The sequence below is a fragment of the Silurus aristotelis genome (assembly GCF_946808225.1).
Source record: "Silurus aristotelis genome assembly, chromosome: 28".
In the NCBI taxonomy this organism is placed as follows: Eukaryota; Metazoa; Chordata; class Actinopteri; order Siluriformes; family Siluridae; genus Silurus; species Silurus aristotelis.
The window spans coordinates 9,197,937-9,218,991 of record NC_139601.1 but is presented as its reverse complement, the minus strand read 5'-3'; the positions used below and the strand labels follow the sequence as shown (position 1 = coordinate 9,218,991).

The 21,055-nt window shown below is 40.4% G+C and overlaps 1 protein-coding gene and 1 long non-coding RNA gene across 2 annotated transcripts in view; one reads left to right on the top strand and one right to left on the bottom strand.

The window, feature by feature from the left end:
- Positions 1 to 8,312, top strand: part of skib (v-ski avian sarcoma viral oncogene homolog b) — a gene marked incomplete at its 5' end in the record, with an annotated part of 107,127 nt that extends 98,815 nt beyond the window's left edge. Inside the window, 3 exon segments of the mRNA XM_083534136.1 lie at positions 6,651 to 6,871; positions 7,378 to 7,608; positions 7,728 to 8,312. Coding sequence (XP_083390262.1) covers positions 6,651 to 6,871; positions 7,378 to 7,608; positions 7,728 to 7,880 — 605 coding nt within the window. The 3' untranslated portion in view covers positions 7,881 to 8,312.
- An 8,707-nt stretch (positions 8,313 to 17,019) lies between these two features.
- Positions 17,020 to 18,628, bottom strand: LOC310722065. Its single transcript, XR_014532294.1, has 2 exons — positions 18,526 to 18,628; positions 17,020 to 17,198 (listed from the first exon to the last, which is right to left on the bottom strand). It is a non-coding gene; the product is annotated as an uncharacterized lncRNA (long non-coding RNA).
- Between the last annotated feature and the right edge of the window lie 2,427 nt (positions 18,629 to 21,055).

Sequence of the window (21,055 nt, the reverse complement as noted above, 5' to 3'; positions counted from 1 at the left end):
AACTTGATGCAGGAAGAATGCTTGATTTATGTGTATATTTGCATGTACAATATATAATTTTTTTTTATATGGTTTATGGAATGCTCCAAAATATGCAAAAGCGTTATTGAAATGTGTCCTCTGCTAATATTAGCACCTGTCAAAAATTCAAAGATTTACTAAAATAAAATTTTTTATTGTTTAAACTTTTGATCATTTATCACAATATATAATATATTTTGTATTCTCTTCTTAAGCTGTACAAAATTGAAAAAAAAATGTTTATAAAATAGCAAAAGCACAGAAAATGCTCATTAACGCCATCAGGGCTATAATTAGGAAGTTCTAGTTGTGTGGAAATAAACCTGAAAATGGAACTGTGTTTTTGTCTAAATGCTCTTGAATTATTAAAAAAAATATACAAGGACAAGGCTTATTTGACATTACCTGCATCACTACAAGTTGCTTGGAATGCTTTAGAGAGAAAGATCTCTACCCTCATCCAAAAACAAACTTAAGAATCTTCAGTTTTTCAGATACTACTGGAACTACAAATTGTATTGGTTTATATGGTCAAGCAGAGCATTTTGGCAGTAAACCACAGAAGTGGCTTTGGCACACACAGATAGGTAGCCATATAAAAAGGCAATTTTTTCTTTGCCAGATGACATGGACATTTTGTTAGAATACATGGCATCATAGTATGTGAGGATCATAGAATCAAATATCAACATATAATAAATGAACATGACTGCCTCTGCCAGAAAGCTTAAAATTGTCTGTAATTGTAATTGGCAAGTCTAGACTACAGCATCATACAAATCTTGTTGGGTGAACTGTGGTTAAGAGGAGAAAAAACACAAATATAATGATGGTCTAAATTAAAATGCAAAAAAATGTACTGCAAACAACTAAATGTCATTTGTAAACATTTTGAATTTATATATATACAATATAAATATTTCACACTAACAAGTATTCTCTTCTTTGTCCGTGTGCCCATACTTATTGTGGCATGTACAAATAGCCAAAAACTTTGTTTTCTTCTTTTAAAAATGATTTATTCAACTGTTTATTTGAATATCTCGGATACTAATTGGCCAACTACGAACATACAGGTGCATCTCAGTAAATTAAAATATCATTAAAAAGTTGTTCCCGTGGGCTCACCACCTGCAGGAGGGACCGTAAGGGACGGTGCTGTGAGGATTGGGCAGCAGTCGAAGGCGGGGGCCTGCTTAGACTGCTGCCCCCGCGACCCGAATTACGGATAAGCGGGAGAAAATGAATGAATGAGTGAATGAATTAAAAAGTTTATTTATTTTAGTAATTTAATACAAAAAGTGAAACTTGTGTATTATATTTTTCATTACACACAGACTGGTATATTCCAAGTGTTTATTTCTTTTAATTTTGAACATTTTCACAAAAATCAAATTTTAACATCACCTCACATTTAACAAAACCCCACCAATAAATCTAAAACAAAAATTAATACTTCATAAGACCAATCAAAAAAAATTTTTAGTGAATTGTTGGCCTTCTGGAAAGTATGTTAATTTACTGTATATGTACTCAATAGGGTAGGGGCTCCTTTTGCTTTAATTACTGCCTTAATTCGGCATGGCATGGAGGTGATCAGTCTGTGGCACTGCTCAGGTGGTATGGAAGCCCATGTTTCTTTGACATTGGCCTTCAGCTTAATTTGCATTTTTTGGTCTCTTGTATAAACAATGTTTCAGGGTACAGTGACTGTGATCAGATGCAAGCTGTAGTCTTGAGTCAGTGTAACAGACTGTTGACATTAATTACAGTCCGAGAAGAGAAGAGGGGCAGGAACAGTGATCACTGGAAACTCAGGAGCATGTTTAACTCGACCGAGAGAGAGAGAGAGAGAGAGAGAGAGAGAGAGAGAGAGAGGAAGAGAAGGATATGGATTATTATGTCCTTATCGTTGTATGAAATTTAAGGACACTGTGCAGTTGGGGACTCCGGCAAGACTCGCTATGGCAGCATAACTAGAAGGGAGAACCAGAAGGTAACACAGGTATATGGTATATGAGGGATCTCTGGAATATGAGACAACCTACCACACCCCCGTCAACAAACCTGAGTGAACATGTGAGAGTGAGGGGACGACAGCATACAAATATCCCAGTTCACCGAACACTCTATATCCATGATCCCTCCAGATCTGCTCCTTTAACTAAGAAAAACCTACTGATAAAATACTTGACTAAATAAATATCTTTTCAATCTTGACTTGAAGGTCAGAAGGAAGTTATTAAGCATCCACTGTCTAATGTCCATTACAGACTCCTCAACATTGTTAAGTTGATCTCTCTCATCTGGCTTTGCTGAAATATACAGCTGTGTATAATCAGCACAGCAATGGAAGTGAATATCATGTTTATGTATAATTTTAAGGCATCGAGAATGCAGGTTGAAGATTTTGATAAGGAAATAAATGAAATGAGGTCATTCTCTTGAATAGGGGTAAAACTTTGTAACTGATTGTCTGTTACAATCACACTGCTGTCTACAGGGTTATTTATAAAATAGTTTTTATATTAATCGTCTGGATTTTTTGCCTGATGTGCTCAACTTTATTATTAAAAAAGATGATGAAATCATTACTACCTATTAATGGTGTGCATGTTCGTGCAGTGCTTTTATTTCCTGTTCATTTTGCTACCGTGCTGAATAAAAATCTAGGATTATGCTTGTTACTTTCTATGAGGGTGGAGAAATATGCTGATCTAGCAGCACTAAGAGATTTTCTATAACTCAGGAGGCTCTTCTTCCATGATATTTGAAATACTGTCAATTTGGTTTAACGCCATTTACTTTCTAATTTCCGAGTAGTCTGTTTTAAGGTGCGCGTATGATCATTATACCACTGTGCAAATTTATTCTCCCTGATCATTTTGGTTTTAAGGGGAGCTACATCATCTAGAGTGTAACGGAACGTTGATTCTAGGTTTTCATGTGGCCAAATCGAGCTTTATGGGGTCAGATGAATATCTAATTAACATTAACAAATGACAACAATTAACAAATGACAACTGCTGCTTTTAAGGAGTCTTCCTGATTATTAAAACGAGTATTAAAGTCACCAACAATTAATGCTTTGTCTTAAGTAGCAGCTAAATTTGTGATGAAATCTGCAAATTCTATGAGAAAATCGGAGTAGGGCACTCCCCATTAATGTAATTGACTGACTAGACCTGCTTTTGGACACTAAATATTTTATGTTGGTGTAAAGAACTTCAAATGTTTTACATTTGTGTTTAATTTTTTGTGACACGCTTAGATTATTATTATAAATAGCTGCGACTCCACCACCTCTGCCATTTAGACGTGGCTGGTGTATGTAACTACCCAGGAGGACTCGCATCATTTACATTTTCAACCTGTCACTAGCCCAAGCCATAGTTCCTACATGCCTGAAGACTTCAATCATCATACCAGTGCCAAAGCACTCAGCTGCTGAATGCCTGAATGACTTTTGCCCAGTTGCCCTCACCCCTATTGCTATGAAGTGCTTTGAAAAACTGATCCTAAATCACCTCACTGTGGGCCTACCACCTACACTGGACCCACACCAGTTTGCCTATCGCCCAAACAGGTCAACAGAGGATGCAACAGGCCTACAGGGAAGAGATCCAAAGCCTGACAGCATGGTGTGCCACCAACAACCTGACCTTCAGCGGCACGAAGACTAAAGAGCTCATCGTGGACTTTCAGAAATTTAACAGCAGGAGACATTTCCCAGTAAACATCAGAGGAACTGATGTAGAGCGAGTCTCCAGCTTTAAGTTCTTGGGAGTTCACATATCTGAGGATCTGTCCTGGCACCAAAACACTTCAGCTCTGATAGGGAAAGAACAACGCCTGTACTTCTTGAGGAGTCACAAGAAAGCTTATCTGTCACCAGGGATTTTAACGATTTTCTACTGATGCATCATTGAGAGCATCCTGACCAGCTCCATCACTCTATTGTATGGAGGCTCCACTGTATGTAAAAGTAAAGCTCTGCAAAGGGTGGTCAAAATCGCCTGATGCATCACTGGCACCCAACTACCTGCCATTGAACTCCTTCACTACAGCAGATGTCTGTGCAGAGCTCACAACATCATCAAGGACTCTTTACATCCCAATAATTTACTGTTTAACCTCCTTCCATCAAGAAGGAGATACTGAAACATACGCACCAGAACCAGCAGGTTCAGGGACAGCTTTTTTCCATCCACTTTCACCCTACTAAACTCTACACTACACCGTCAGATCACTGTAAAAACACTGTATATAACTTCTGTACAATTATACATACAATGTACATACTACATACTGTATTTTTTATATTCCTCATTCTCCACACATTTTTTGCTTTACGTACATCTGCACTTTTTTATTTGTGTATCTATATATATATATATATATATATATATATATATATATATATATATATATATACACTATACTGTACATATTACTGTACCGTACTGGCCAATATTTCATATATATATTTGAAGAACCTAGAATATGAAATTTTTCAGTTGTTTCACACTTTTTTGTTATGTATATAATTCCATATATAATTCCACGTGTTAATTCATAGTTTTTATGCCTTCAGTGTGAATCTACAATTTTCATAGTCATGAAAATAAAGAAAACTCTTTGAATGAGAAGGTGTGTCCAAACTTTTGGTCTGTACTGTATGTATGTGTGTGTGTGTGTGTGTGTGTGTGTGTGTGTGTGTGTGTGTGTGTGTGTTTGTGTGTGTGTATATAAATGCCATAATCTTATAACCTTCTACTTCTGCACATTTCTTTTTCAATGCCATAGCCTTAAACCATTTACCTCTATTTCTCACCAATGTCCACATGTCTGCACTGCTATAGCCTTTATATTTATTCACTGTACATATGTTTAAATATATATTACATGCTGTAAATATGCTACATATTTATCTGCACTATTTGCACGATTGCTACTTTTTGCACTTCTGGTAGATGCCAAACTGCATTTCGTTATCACTAATCTCTCTAGACTCTTGATGCGCTCCTCTTATGCTAGGATCTTCTCAGTCATTTAGCAAACTAACTTACACATCTCACAGATAAAATTATCGCTAGCAACGGAGAAAGACTGACTAAACATGCTCGCCATAGCGAGCATTAGTACCTTAATGTGGTGACTGTAGTGTGTTCATAAGAATGGCCTCCACTCACTGCTTTTAAACCCTCAAACGGGAATAAAGCGCTCTTCCATAAGAAAAAAGAGTACAACGGAGCCAACAGAAAGTAGAGAATACAGGAAATCAAAATGATATTTTGAGATTTTTATCAATGAGAGAGAAAAAAAACTAAACTGTAAAAATGTAAACGCAAATACAAACACAAAATTCCCGGCAAACAAATCAACAACAGAAAGATACGTCACACGGCTCAACAGCACCTCCTCTCCAGTGTGGGCAGGTGCCAAATCATGCTGGAAAATGAAATCTGCATCTCCATTAACCTTGTCAGCAGAGGGAAGCATGAAGTGCTCTGAAACTTCCTGGTACACGGCTGTGCTAACCTTGGACCTGATAAAACACAGTGGACCACTACCAGCAGATGACATGACTCCCCAATCCACCACTGACTGTGCAAACTTTACACTAGACCTTAAGGAACTTAAGGATTCTGTGCCTCTCCTCTCATCTTCCAGACTCTGGGACCCTGATTTCCAAATGAAATGCAAAATTCTCTTTCCTTTCATCTGAAAAGTTGACTTTGGCCCACTGAGCAACAGTCCAGTCCTTTTTGTCCTTTGCCCAGGTAAGACACCTCTGACGTTGTCTCTGGTTATAGGGTGGCTTGACACAAGGAATGAAACAGTTGTAGCCCATGGATACATCTGTGTGTGGTGGCTCTTGAAGCACTGACTCCAGCTGCAGTCCACTCTTTGTGAATCTTGCCCAAATTATTGAATGGGGCTTCGTTTCACATTTTTCTACCACATTTTTTTTTTCTTCCATTCAACTTTCCATTAATGTACTTGGATGCAGCACTCTGTGAACAGCCAGCTTCTTTAGCGATGACCTTTTGTGTCTTACCCTCCATGTGCAGGGTGTCAATGATCATCTTCTGAACAACTGTCCAGTCAGCAGACTTCCCCCTTGATTGTGTAGGCTTAACCAGACTGAGACACCATTTAAAGGCTCAGGAAACCTTTCAGGTGTTTGGATTTAATTAGCTGATTAGAGTGTGACACCACCAATATTTAACTTTTTTACAATATTGAAATTAGCTGAGATACGGAATTTTGGGTTTTTAATAGCTGTAAGCCATAATCATCAAAATGAAAAGAAATAAACACTTAAAATATATCAATCTCTGTGTGATGAATCTATATAATATACGAGTTTCACTTTTTGTATTGAATTACTAAAATAAATTAACTTTTTAATGATATTCTAATTTATTGAGGTGCACCTATACTACAAATTATTAGTTTTTTTTCCTTTGACTTATTGAATTGCTATCTTAAATATATATAAGAAACACTAATGGCATGTTATATATGCAATTTATTTTGAAAAATAAAACTAACATGATTTTATGTTTAGTTACATATTTCTTATGCTTGTTTACTTAATACATGTCCTATTTGTGTTATTGCAGTGCCTTTCTGTCACTCTCTTACTAATAAAGTGGTTGTGGAACAGTATGAGGGCAGGCACAGACCTTCATCTGCCCCTAGTTCAAAAGTTGAGGCCATGCAGCAGATGCTGTGCAACTCCAGTGAAGCCAGAAAGAGGTTCCTGCAGGAAATTGTACATGTGCAAGTTAAGCAGAAGGAAAATCTTACAATGGCTTTGCAGTTGAAGTGTACCCTTCAGCAGGTACAGCTATCTTTGCTATAATATGACGCAGCTGGAAAGGTATCAGAGGAACTTACTGTGGCAATGTTTGAGAGAAATTATTTCGTGCATATTGTAGAAATTACAGCAGACTGAGTACAGGTCATTGTCATTTGAACACAAATGTTAAATCGACTTTTTCTCCCAGTTGTTTTGGCATGTATACTATATCATATTCACATGAAGAAAACATTTTTTTCCCAAATTTTGTAAATCAGAGTTTTGTTTGGTTTATACAATCTTTATATCTAAGATTGAAAAGTGAGTCTGGTGTGTGAATTTGAAGTGGAAATATGCACTATGCACTATGCAGATATTAAATAAATAAAAAAAAAAGGAGGTGGATACTTATTTCCCCTCACTGTGTAATTATAAACATATAATTGTACATAGATTTAACTATATACAATTTGGTGTGTACATATATTGTGCATCCTAAATGCACTGTAAAATTTCAGAGGCTTCAATTTTGCTTGTTGCTGGTCTAGGAGCTGGAGGTTTTACGGACGAGTAAGAAAGGATGTTTGCAGAGGGCAATTGAGGCCAAACATAATCTACGGAAGGAGCTTGAGCGGTTACATGCAGAATGTAAGAGAAAGGTGCTTGATGCCAATAAATCATGTAAAAGGCTAAAAAGAGAGCTGGAACATGAACGGCAGATGCACTTGTGCAACAATGACTGTGAACCAAACCAGCTGAGGGCCAAGTACTCTACCCAGGCAAGATTTAACATGTTCCTCATTATGTCCTTGTGTTTTTTTCCAATACTAATGAAAAAAATGCCCAGTAATAATAATGTTTAAGCTCAATCTCTCTATCATCTTGTGATATGTTTCAGTTTAAGAAGCTCCAGCTGAAGCTGCAGCAGGTGAAGGCTAATCGTGAGCAACTACGGAAGGAGCTGCTTCAAGAGCAGAAGTCTCGGCAGGGTCTAGAGCAGGTGGTGCTCCAGCTCCAGCAGCAGCTCAGCCAAGGCCAGCCTAGCCAATAGCAATCATAGCAAGAGATCTAAACGCATTATAAAAGACAGAGTATAATTTTATGTTATGTACATAATGAGCACGCGGGGAAAAACGAATTATAAAATTAAAATATCTAAATATACATGTATATTAGCTATACATTTATAGGCAGTTGTGGAGACCATATTAGTGGTGTGTGAACAACATTTACAAAGCTGTTCCGACTCACACAAAATACTGATCTTAACCATAACAGTTTGCATGCTCTTGGATCCAGTAAGGCAGCATCATACATTATGGGGGATACTTTTTTTTAGCTGGCTTTTTAAACAAATCCAAAAAATGTATGATGATATAAGCTATTTAACAAAGATACTTAAAAAATATTACAATAATCTCACTTCCAGGAAAAAAATATTTTTCTGATGGTGAGATCACTGTAGCAGATTGATTGCCTGATACTTTCTTTATATATATAAAGAATTATACACAAGACAAACTATGACTATATATTGTGTTTTCTTTCTTGTTGGTTATGTCTATTTATGTCTAAATGTTCCATTTTGTTGTATCCGAATAATTAACATGAGCAAGAGAGGGCTTTCATACAAATAAATTTTTTATTCTCTTTAGATTTTTGAATATCTTTTGGTATATTATTATTTTGACAATTATTTTTGTCAAAAAATAGCTATTCTTAATTCCAACATCTTTTGCAAGTATTTTATTATTTATGACTTTTGATTTTGTTGAAATAAACACTATTTGTAGAATTTGATACTTTGTTAAGGTGTTATACGGTGTTATCTGTTATAAATAAGAACACCCAAAACCTGTTTTTGTCTGATGCATAATCTGTTACAAATGCTATTTAGTGTCCATTTTAGACACTGGTTCTAGGGTTTGTTCAGAAAAAAGTTTGACTAACATTTCTACTTGCATACAAAATATGGATTTATATTTTTTTACTCTACCAAAAAATGTATTGCACTTTGGAAAAGACTATATGTACCTATACAAAGCACAATTGTAATTGTGCATTTTATGCCCTCCAATATTTTTCACATTTTAAGCAAGCAAGAGCTGTTTAAATTGTTTTCATACTTTGTTACTTAATGTAAATAACATTTATTTTACATTACAAATTCATTCATTCATTCATTTTCTCCCGCTTATCCGTAATCCGGGTCGCGGGGGCAGCAGTCTAAGCAGGCCCCCGCCTTTGACTGCTGCCCAATCCTCACAGCACCGTCCCTTACGGTCCTTCCTGCAGGTGGTGAGCCCACGGGAAGATTACAAATTAAAATTCAAATTTTATTCATCACATACACATACATACAGGGTACGACATGTAGTGAAATGTTTTATACGATGGTCCGGCATGAGGGAATAGGATGGGGGAAAGAAAAGTATGATAGATAAATAGGCAGATAAATAAGTATAAATAAGTATAAGGTATAAGAAAAACTATTAAAATAAAATAAGATAAATAAATAAATAAAATAAAAGAATATAAGGTGTTAAGATATATAAAAGGATAATGTATGAAACAAATATACATATAAACAGTAAACAATGTGTAGTAAAAAATGTAAACAAAATAAAAATGTAAACAATAGGCAATTTGTGGTGGGTTGTCCATAAAGTGTCCGTGTGCGGTATGGTGTGGTGTGGTGTAAAGGTCCGTAAAGTGTCCATGTGCAATATGGTGCAATATGGTCCATGTGGTATGAATAAAATAAAAAGCGCACTGTGCTGTGCAAGTCCAGAGTTTAAAGTGTCGTGGTGCGAACGGTGAGATATGTTTAAAGTGACGTGGTGCGAAGGTGAATATATGTACAGAGAAGTGTGATGATGATGGTGGAGAGAGTGGGCCAGTTCTAGATCCTGGGTGTTTCCTGGTTTAAACACCGGATGGCCTGCGGGAAGAAGCTCCTCCTCATTCTCTCTGTGTTCGCTTTCAGGGAGGGGAAGCGTTTTCCTGAACGCAACAGAGAAAAGAGTCCATTGTTGGGATGGCATTGTTGGTCCTTCATAATCTTCCTGGCTCTGGTCCTGCACCGCGTGCTATAGATGTCCTGCAGGTTAGGAAGCTCAGTGTGGATGGTACGTTCAGCTGAACGCACCACCCTCTGGAGGGCTCGTCTGTCCTGCATGGTGCTGTTCCCGAACCAGGAAGTGATGCTACCCGTCAGGACGCTCTCAATGGTGCAAGTGTAGAAAGTCTTAAGCACCTGAGAGGGTAGTTTAAAGTCCCTTAAGCGTCTCAGATGGTACAGACGCTGCCGGGCCTTCTTCACCAGGGTGTTGGTGTGACAGGACCAAAACAGATCCTGTGTGATGTTAACACCAAGGTACCGGAAACTGTCCACTCTCTCCACTGGGGTCCCGCTGATGTTTATAGGTTGGTATGACCGCTCCCGCTTTGTGCTGAAGTCCACGATCAACTCCTTAGTCTTGCTGACGTTTAGGAGAAGGTTGTTCTCCTGGCACCATCTCTCCAGGTTTTTAACCTCCTGTAGGTAGGCCGTCTCGTCGTTGTTGGAGATCAGACCCACCACAACAGTGTCGTCAGCAAACTTGATGATGGTGGTGGAGTTGGATGTGGCCACACAGTCATGTGTGTACATTGAGTAAAGCAGGGGGCTCAGAACACAACCCTGGGGGGCGCCAGTGCAGAGGGTGAGGGTGGATGAGGTGTGTTTTCCCACCCGCACGGCTTGTGGTCTGTCTGTCAGGAAGTTAGAGATCCATTGACACAGCGGCTCGCTGAGTCCCAGGACCTCCAACTTAGAGGTGAGTGTGGAGGGAATTATGGTGTTAAACGCTGAACTGTAGTCCACGAACAACATCTTTGCATAATTCCCATTTCTTTGGTCCAGGTGGCTCATCGTGGTGTGGAGAAGATGAGCAATGGCGTCCTTAGTAGAGCGGTTCTGACTGTACGCAAACTGTAGTGGGTCCAGTGTGTCTGGTAGTGATGCAGTGATGAAGTCTCTGACCAGTCTCCCGAAGCACTTCATCACTACTGAGGTCAAGGCTACAGGGCGGTAGTCGTTAAGGCAGGCGGGCTGGGGTTTCTTCGGGACAGGAACAATGGTGGACTGTTTGAAACATGAGGGGACAACAGACTGTTCCAGTGAGAGGTTGAATATCTCAGTGAACACTGGTGCTAGCTGGTCAGCACAGGCTTTCAGAACCCGGCCTGTGATGCCATCTGGTCCTGCTGCCTTCCTGGTATTCACTCTCTTGAAAGCCCTCCTCACGTCATGCTCCGAGATGGTGAACGTGTTTACCTTTCCGGCTCTCATGGCGTGCATGCTGGTTGTGCCGCTAGCGTGGTTAGCTGCAGCCTCGAAACGAGCGTAAAAGGTGTTTAGCTCGTCTGCCAGAGAAGCGTCCGCATTCACCATTCTAGAAGATGGTGTTTTATAGTCCGTTATTGTTCTTAGTCCCTGCCACAGGTTCCTAGAGCCACCATGTTGAAACTGTGACTCTAGTTTCCTCACGTAGCGCCGCTTTGCTTCCTTCACCGCTCTGCGAACACTGTAAGACGCAGCCTTGTACTCGTCCATGTCCCCGGTGGCGAGCCCCGTGTTGTAGGCAGCGGAGCGGGATCTCAGAGCGTTGCGGATGGTTTTATCCACCCACGGCTTCTGGTTGGGAAACGTTCTGATAGTGGTTTTCTGCACTGTATCATCAGCTAGTTTCCCGATGAATCCCACAACCGCTTCCGTAAACATGTTGACGTCATCAGAGCTGCGCCGGAACATGTCCCAGTCTGCGTCATCCAAAGCATCCTGCAGAGCGGCCACCGATTGGTCAGTCCAGCGCGCGACCTCCCTCTGAACCGGAGCTTCCTGTTTCAGCCTTTGTTTGTAAACAGGCATGAGGAAGATGGCGGCATGGTCCGATTTCCCAAACATTGGACGTGATTGTGCCTTGTAGCTGTTCTTGAATGGCGTGTTACAGTGGTCCAGTGTTCTTTCGCCCCTGGTAGGGCAGGTGATGTGCTGATGGAAGTTCGGTAGTGCGCGCTTGAGGTTGGCACTGTTGAAATCTCCGACCACAATGAGCGCAGCGTCCCGATGCTGTGTTTGGTGAAGAGTTATTGTCTCGTGTAAATCCCATACTGCAGTGTCCGTGTCCGCTTGAGGTGGAATATAAACGGCACTGACAATGACCGAACTGAATTCCCGAGGTAGATAGAAGGGCCGACATTAGATGGTCAGTAGTTCCAGATTTGGTGTGCAGGAGCGTGAAAGAGGAACGATGCTCGCGCTGTCACACCAGTGGTTGTTCACCATCAGACACACTCCACCTCCTCTTGACTTCCCCGACTCCAGTGTTCTGTCCATGCGGTAAACCGAGAAGAACTCGGCCGGCTGGATGGCGTGGTCCGGTACCACTGGGTTCAGCCATGTCTCGGTGAAGCAGAGAAGGTTGCAGTCCCGAATGTCTCTCTGGAACTTGTCGTGTCGCAGTCGTGACGGCAGCCGACCTCACCGGCGCCATCTTGAAAATCCTGATTAGAAGATTACTGTAAATAAGCTTGGCCTTACCTTTATTAATTCTAACCTATTATTTTAACCAATATAACCTATCTTATATTTTCATGTAATGGCTTTTTAATGTATGACATTCTTGTGTTTGGAAAATGTTAGTTAATAACATTTCTGGTTAGTGTCCGATGTCCATTTGGAAATCACTTTTAATACTAACCAAAGCAGCTTTTTGAAAAAAGACCTACCGTAATTTCCGGACTATTAAGCGCACTGTCGAGAAATAATTTTAATCAACCTTATCTAGCGTATGTTATAATCAAACTAACATTAATCCAACAAAAAATAACCTAAATCAAATATAGAACTGATTAGATACAATAGAAGTAGTTTTGATAACACCTATTTAACTATATGTTAATCAAGTCTTTATTTACACCAAGTATAAAATAGTAATAATAAGATATTTACATGTGTGAGTAGGATAGATTCTCTGACTGAATGTTATAAGTGTGTGGAATAGATAAAGAAGGACAGAAAATGACCTTGAGGGAGTTTTAAGCATTTTTATTGGGATAGCAAAGCGGTTGGGCTGCTGCAGCTGCAGGAGACATGAAGGAGTAGCTTGGCCCAAGGCCGGGTGAAGGCACAGGAGCACGTTGGTTTGGCGCAGGAGATGTAGGGGAATAATCATTGGGAGACCAGTGTGAGGGATAGGGAGAAAACGGTGGGGGACAGGAGCCTTCACTGCAGTTGTCATCATAAGCTCGATAGCGGGTAGCAGAGAGATCAGGAGAGGTCTGTGTGCCCATGTCGCGCGTAGCAGTGCTCTGCACTATGCGAGGAGGCAGATAGGGATTCGCTGGAACAGTTAGGCCAGAGAGTTGTTCAAGGAAATGAGCAAGCTCAGCAGCAAGTGAGGAGAGCTGGAACTGGCGGTATTGTCTGCGAAGAAGACCCATTGGAGATATTCCAGAACGTTTGCGTGGCGGAGCTGAGCAAAAGAGACCAACAGAGATAAGATGTTAGACAGGGTAACATCACGGTGACTGCTAGGTGTAGGCAAAGGATAACACACATTCAAGAGAAAATTCTATATACTATGCAACAATCGGTTCAGAATGCACAATTAAAATATAACCTGGGCACTTGCAGCTATCAAATAAAATAATATAATCAAGCACATGTATACAGACAATCGAATACACTGAGATAACTCAATTCAATAAATGTAGAATAGCAAACAGCATTATAAAAAGAGTAAAGCATAACACTTACCCATTGCAGGTGCAGGAAGACAAAATAGGCCGCAAAAATGGTGTTCACACTTGGAGGACTGAAAACAGCGTATGGTTGGATCCAGAAAAATAAGGGCTTTATACTCACTTATTTTTTTTTATATAAAATCAAGGAAAAGGCCGAATATAAGGGGAATTGGGAAAAAACAGGAACTCCAAATATGGTGTTGTTTGGAGGAATAAGCACCAAGGTCAAAGATAAGGGGAATTGAAAAAAAGAGGGCAAGATCGGAAAATAAGGGGAATTACTCAAGGTGAAGAAATTAGAAAAAATAGAAAGATACGGTGGCTACAGAGTATAAATACAAGCGTGAAACAGACAGTACTTGTACTTCCTCACTTTGGCGTGCTCTATCATTTTTGATGTGCTGTTCATTTTGATGTGAGGTACCCATCTTCTATTGAGCTCATTGGAACGTGTATGGAATAAAGAAGTTTGCTTTTACTCATCTGAGACTGAGGATCCTTCATTGGCAGTTTGTGTCTATTATATTTAAGTTTTTCTAGAGTTGGCTGAGCATTATTGGGAATCTTCTAAACAAAAGAATCCACCCTCGATGTGTCGCCTCAGAGACGGGCTCTGAGTTCCGACAGCACCCAAATATAAGCCGCACCCACTGAATTTGACAAAGATTTGTATTTTGAACATAAATAAGCTGCACCTGTCTATAAGCCGCAGTCTATGTCTACATTAAAACTAATGAACTTTACACAGGCTTTAACGAAAGACAGTGCCTGTTACACGGCTTGTATCTAAACAGTAGCCTACCAAGAAAGTCATTGTTCACTGTCTTCCTCCTTTCTTTCACAACAACTTCTCTCGGGAGTTTTTCTTTTGGCATCATTGTGCGTTTAAAAATCACCATCGGTAAAGCTTTTCTCCCGATGCCGTGCAGCTCAGCACACAGGTGAAGTGCGCTTTTTCATGCCCGGTTGTTTTCAGCGTGACGAATGATTGCATTTCCTGATGACAGTTCGAGTGAGCGGCCGGTCAAACATCAGAGGAACTTCATCGATATTTATGATGTGGTGCAGCCCGATTTAGTGGGAGTGCATCTGATTTGATGTAAAGAATTGGTTCACCTGAACCCGTTCGGCAATTTCATTGGTCTAATGTGACAGGGCTCAGTTTTTTGGCTGGAAGCTTGTGAAACCGAGAAAAACCCAGGAAAAATCCATAAATTGTTTAAGCCGCGTGGTTCAAAGAGTGGGAAAAAAGTAGCGGCTTATAGTCCGGAAAATACGTTTCTGTAATTTTTTATTCTTTTCGTCACTGCACAAAATAAATTTGTTTAGTATTTTAAACTTTATTTATTCTCAGTCATTTTTAGTGATTTTTTAACAAACTTACCATATATATCAGCTCCATTCTTTTAATCCAGTAGATGCTTTTTTCAATTGGACTAAAATTACACATTGAAGGCTGCTAGCATGGTTTGTTTTTATGACTCCATTTTACCACTTGTTTTACGGTCTCTGCATATAACACTTAATAAATAAAAATTATTATAATTGCACCTTTTGTCTCATGACTTTCTGGTTTTGAGTATTTGCATGTGTAATGAAAGATTCAAATATAATTAATAACTAAATACATGCATAAATACATATGCAAAAAGTGCATGGAAGACTGTGTAGTAAGCAGTGATTAGGCTGTGGTGTACTTACTGCTGCTAATATTATTATAATATGCTAACATTCTTTTAATTAGATCGACAGTTTATTGAATAAAATGTGAAAGGTGCTAGCTTGTACAAAATTCAACACTGACATGCAGCAAGGAGATACATAGGTGTTTGCTGAGTCATAACCAATCCGACCTATACTAAACATACATGTATTGAGACACACCATTGAATAAGAAATATTCTTATTATTTAAACCAGGTGTTTCAAACAGCACCATTGCCACCATATTTACAGGTGCATCTCAATTGATTAGAATATCATCAAAAAGTTGGTAAATTTGGTAAATTATAAAGATTCATCACACACAGACTGATATATTCCAAGTGTTTATTTCTTTTAATTTTGATGATTATGGCTTACAGCTAATGAAAACCCAAAATTCAGTATCTCAGAAACTTGGAATATTGTGAAAAAGTTCAATATTGGAGACTCATACTCTAATCAGATAATTAAATCCAAATACCTGCAAAGATTTCCTGAGCATTTAAATGGTGTCTCAGTCTGGTTCAGGCTACACAATGTGGGGGGAAGACTGCTGACTTGACAGTTGTCCAGAAGACGAACATTGACACCCTGCACATGGAGACACAAAAGGTCATCACTAAAGAAGCTGGCTGTTTACAGAGTGCCAAGCACATTAATGGAAAGTTGAATGGAAGGAGAAAAATGTGGTAGAAAAAAGGTGAAATGAAGCCCCATTTAATAATTTGTGGAGATTTACAAAAAGTGGACTGCAGCTGGAGTCAGTGCTTCAAGAGCCACCACACACAGATGTATCCATGGGCTACAACTGTTTCATTCCTTGTGTCAAGCCACTCCTGAACCATAGAAAACATCAGAGGTGTCTTACCTGGGCAAAGGACAAAAAGGACTGGACTGTTGCTCAGTGGGCCAAAGTCAACTTTTCAGATGAAAGGAAAGAGAATTTTGCATTTCATTTGGAAATCAAGGTCCCAGAGTCTAAAAGAGTAGAGGAGAGGCACAGAATCCATGTTGCTTGAGGTCCAGTGTAAAGTCTGCTTGTTCTCATGGCTGCATCCCACTTGGGATCCCATTTGATCCCACTTGGCCACTTCTATTTGAGACCACTCCAGTGGTGGCTCAGAAACAGAGGGTTCTCCCGGAAGGGCAATTCAATTCAATTCAATTCATTTTTATTTGTATAGCGCTTTTAACAATGAACATTGTCTCAAAGCAGCTTTACACAGATAATGCGATGATTAAAAATGAATATGTTCTTTATGAGTAAGTTTGTCCCTGATGAGCAAGCCGGTAGCAACTGTGGCAAGGAAAAACTCCCCGAGATGGCATAAGGAAGAAACCTTGAGAGGAACCAGACTCAAGAGGGAACCCATCCTCATCTGGGTTACACCGAATGTCCATTTGTGGCAGGTATACAATGTTGCGGGGTACAGTGATGATGATCAAAAGCGAACTGTATTCCTGAGTCAGTGTAGGAGACTGTTGACATCAACTACAGTCCAATCCATCCTCAAAGCTCCCGTTCTTACTCCGGATTTTCATGGAACCACCCAAGGCGTTGATGACAAACCTTCCCCAGCTGCACAGAGTGGCCTCCAGTCAAAGAGAACACTATCCAGAGGCAGGCCTGGACGAAGTGTGAAGATCCACGGAGGGGAGAGGGGCAGGAACAGTGGTCACTGGAGCCTCAGGAGCATGTTTAACTCGACCGAGAGAGAGAGAGAGAGAGAGAGAGAGAGAGAGAGAGAGAGAGAGAGAGAGAGAGAAAAGGGTGACAGGAAGAGAAGGATATGGATTATTAAGTGTACCTATTGTTGCATGAGAGTTAAAGTCACTGTGCAGTTTGGACTCCGGCAAGACTCGCTATGGCAGCATAACTAAAAGGGAGAACCAGAAGGCAACACAGACATGAGGGATCTCTGGGATAAGAGATGACCCACCACACCACCATCAACAAACCTGAGTGAACGTGTGAATGTGAGGGGACGACAGCATACAAATATCCCAGTTCACCAAACACTCTATATCAATGTTCCCTCCAGATCTGAGCCTTTACCTGAGAAAAAATCTACTGATTAAAGGCTTGACTGAATAAATATGTTTTCAACCTCGACTTAAACACTGAGACTGTGTCCCGAACACTGATAGGAAGGCTGTTCCATAACTGCGGGGCTTTATAAGAGAAAGATCTGCCCCCTGCTGTAATCTTCATTATTGGAGAAACCAACAGATAGCCAGCACCTTTTGATCTAAGTGGGCGTGGAGAATCATACTGGTACAGAAGTTCACTCAGATACTGCGGTGCGAGACCGTTAAGTGCTTTATACGTCAGTAGTAGTATTTTATAATCAATGCGAGATTTGATTGGGAGCCAGTGTAGACTGATTAATACAGGGGTGATGTGGTCATATTTCCTAGATCTAGTGAGGACTCTTGCTGCTGCATTCTGAACTAACTGAAGCTTATTTATGCACTTACTCGCACACCCAGACAGTAAAGCGTTATAGTAGTCTAATCTAGAAGTAACAAAAGCATGAACTAGTTTTTCTGCATCCTGTAACGACATCATATTTCTAATTTTAGCAATATTTCTAAGGTGAAAGAAGGCGATCCTGGTAATATTATTCACGTGAGCCTCAAAGGAAAGACTCGGGTCAATAATCACACCAAGGTCTTTGACAGCCGTACACGCTGAAACAGAAACACCATCCAGAGATGCTACGTAATCGGAAAGTTTGCTTCTAGCTGCATGTGGTCCTAGTAAAAGTACTTCCGTCTTATCTGAGTTTAGCAGAAGAAAGTTATCGAGCATCCACTGTCTAATGTCCTTTACACATTTTTCAACATTGTTAAGCTGATCTCTCTCATCTGGCTTTGCTGAAATATACAGCTGTGTATCATCAGCATAGCAATGGAATCTAATACCATGTTTATGAATAATTTCTCCAAGAGGCAGCATATATAAAGAGAAAAGCAAAGGGCCTAAGACAGATCCTTGAGGAACACCAAACTTTACTTCAGAGAGTGTGGAGAACTCACCATTTACATCAACAAACTGATAGCGATCAGTCAAATAAGACCTGAGCCAAGAGAGAGTTGTTCCCTTTATTCCAACAACGTTCTCAAGTTTAGCAAGTAGTATAGCATGATCAATGGTGTCAAAAGCTGCACTAAGGTCAAGCAAAACAAGTAAGGAGACATAACCCTGATCAGAGGCCAATAACAGGTCATTTACCACCTTAACTAGCGCCGTCTCTGTGCTATGATGAGGCCGAAATCCTGACTGATACATTTCAAAAATGTTATTCATAAGTAAGTGTGAGCATAACTGTTGGTCACTCACACACAGCTGGTCAATCTACTGAGGTAGTGGAGACCATGCTCCATTCCAGAGCTCGCTCCACGAGGAGGTTGTATGCCGCTAGATGGCATCTGTTCACCACGTGGTGTAAGCACTACCAGTTGGAACTAGTCAACTGCCCGGTTGGTTCAGTTCCGGAGTTCTTGCAGGAACAGTTTGTTACAGGATTGGCTCTGTCAACCCTAAAGGTTTACGTGTCCGCTATTGCGGCTTATTGTACCCCATCTGCGAGGTGGTCGCTGGGGAAACACCCCCTCATGACACGTTTCCAACGTGGCACCCGGAGACTGAGGCCCAGGATTTGACCCAGAGTGCCTGTGTGGGACATGGCCGTTGAGCTGGCAGCTCTATCTGAGCCCCCCTTCGAGCCCTTGGCCAAGGTGGCCCTTAGTATCTGTCGGTTAAGGTGTGGTGTTGGTGTGCTTGACTGGCCAGCAAACTCACAGACCTGAACTCCATAGAGAATCTATGGGGTATTGTCAAGAGGAAAATAAGAAACAAGGTACCAAAATATGCTAATGAGCTGAAGGCCACCATCAAAGAAACCTGGGCTTCCATACCACCTCAGCAGTGCCACAGACTGATCACCTCCATGCCATGCCAAATTGAGGCAGTAATTAAAGCAAAAGGAGGACCTACTAAGTATTGAGTACATAATACAGTAAATGAACATACTTTCCTAAAGGCCAACAATTCACTAAAAAAAATTTTTTTTTATTGGTCTTAATAAGTATTTGAATTTTTTTAATATAGTGAATTGGTGGGTTTTTGTTGAATGCAAGCCAAAATCATAAAATTTAAAAGAAATGAACACTTGAAATATATCAACCTGTGTGTGATGAATCTATATAATGTTTCACTTTTTTATTGAATTACTAAAATAAACTTTTTAATGATATTCTAATTTATTGAGATGCACCTGTAAGTACCTAGCCATGTTGTCTGTAATTACAACCAAATTTTTAGCAAAGTTCGGAAACTGTAAAATTAAAATAAAAACAGAATGCAATGATCTGCATGATTTCTCATAAACCCATATTCACAATAGAACAGAAAAAAACATCAATTGAATGATGAAAAAAAAAGGAATTGCAGTGTGGATTCATAGTGCATAAAAGTTGCCTTGGCCGTGGTGGCCCTTAGCATCTGTCAGTTAAGACCGCCTATCTTCTGGCAATACTCTCCCTTAGGAGGGGCAGGGACCTACAGGCTCTTTCTGTGGCCCCATCTTTCCTGGAGTTTGCCCCTGGCATGGCCAGTTTTTTTCTCTACCCTAAATCGGGGTATGTACCTAAGGTGCCTGCGGCTCCCTCACGACCTGTTGTTCTGCTGGCATTTTGCCCTCCTTTTTTTCTAGCTCCCGACCAGAAAAGCAAAATTTACATACCTCCACAGGACAAGTCCAAGGAGGAAGTCCGAGCAGCTGTTTGTCTACTATGGCCCTTATAGAAAAGGTTTAATAAGCAGTCGCTCAGCAAATGGATTGTGGATGCCATTACTTTGTGTTATGAGCCCTCTGGTCTTCCCACTTCCTTCGGAGTCAAGACTGATTCCACCCGGTGTATGGTGGCCTTTACGGCCTGGCCTGCTGGAGTTTTTCTCCAGGACATTTGCAATGCTGCAGGCTGGTCCACCCCGCTGACCTTTGTCAGGTCCTGTGTCCTGCACGCCAGTTGTCAGGGTTGCCAGGGACTGGTCAGTTTGGCGTGATTGGACACTCATTCCCAAAGCGTTTTGACGCAGCTTGAGTTCCTGAAAGGCAACATCACTAGGTTACATATATAACCCTAGTTCCTTGAGGAAATGAGAGCTGCGTCAATGGGCCATACTCGCTGCATCCCTGCAACGCTTACCGTCTCCTTTTACAGAAGCTAATGTTGCTACCATCGCTCACCCATTTTGTAGCTTCCTGTTTTATGCGACGCCGCCCACCGATGACCTCACGACTTGCCTATTGGCCAGATTTTACACGATTCCCTTAGGGAACTAGGGTTACATACATAGCCTAGTGATGTTCCCGGTGTACAATTAAACTGTGCTGCTGGTGAAAAAGGGGGAAAAAAACGCTCTTCCGAAAGACAGAAGAGAAACGCATCCGACGGACAGTGGAGAATACAGGAAATTAAAACGATAATTCAATATTGTTTAATTCAATATTCCATAAGCTAAAATTCGCGGCAAACAAATCAACAACAGCTACGTCACACGGCTAAACAGTGCCCCCACCAGTCCAGTGTGTTCTTAGGCGCTTAAAATTGATTATTCATATTCATTATTAACATTCTGTTACACTTTAGATAATGTAGCTCCCCTTAAATTAAAAAAATATTTAGAGAGTGTACATACTTGTCCGCAGACTAACTATAGTCCAAT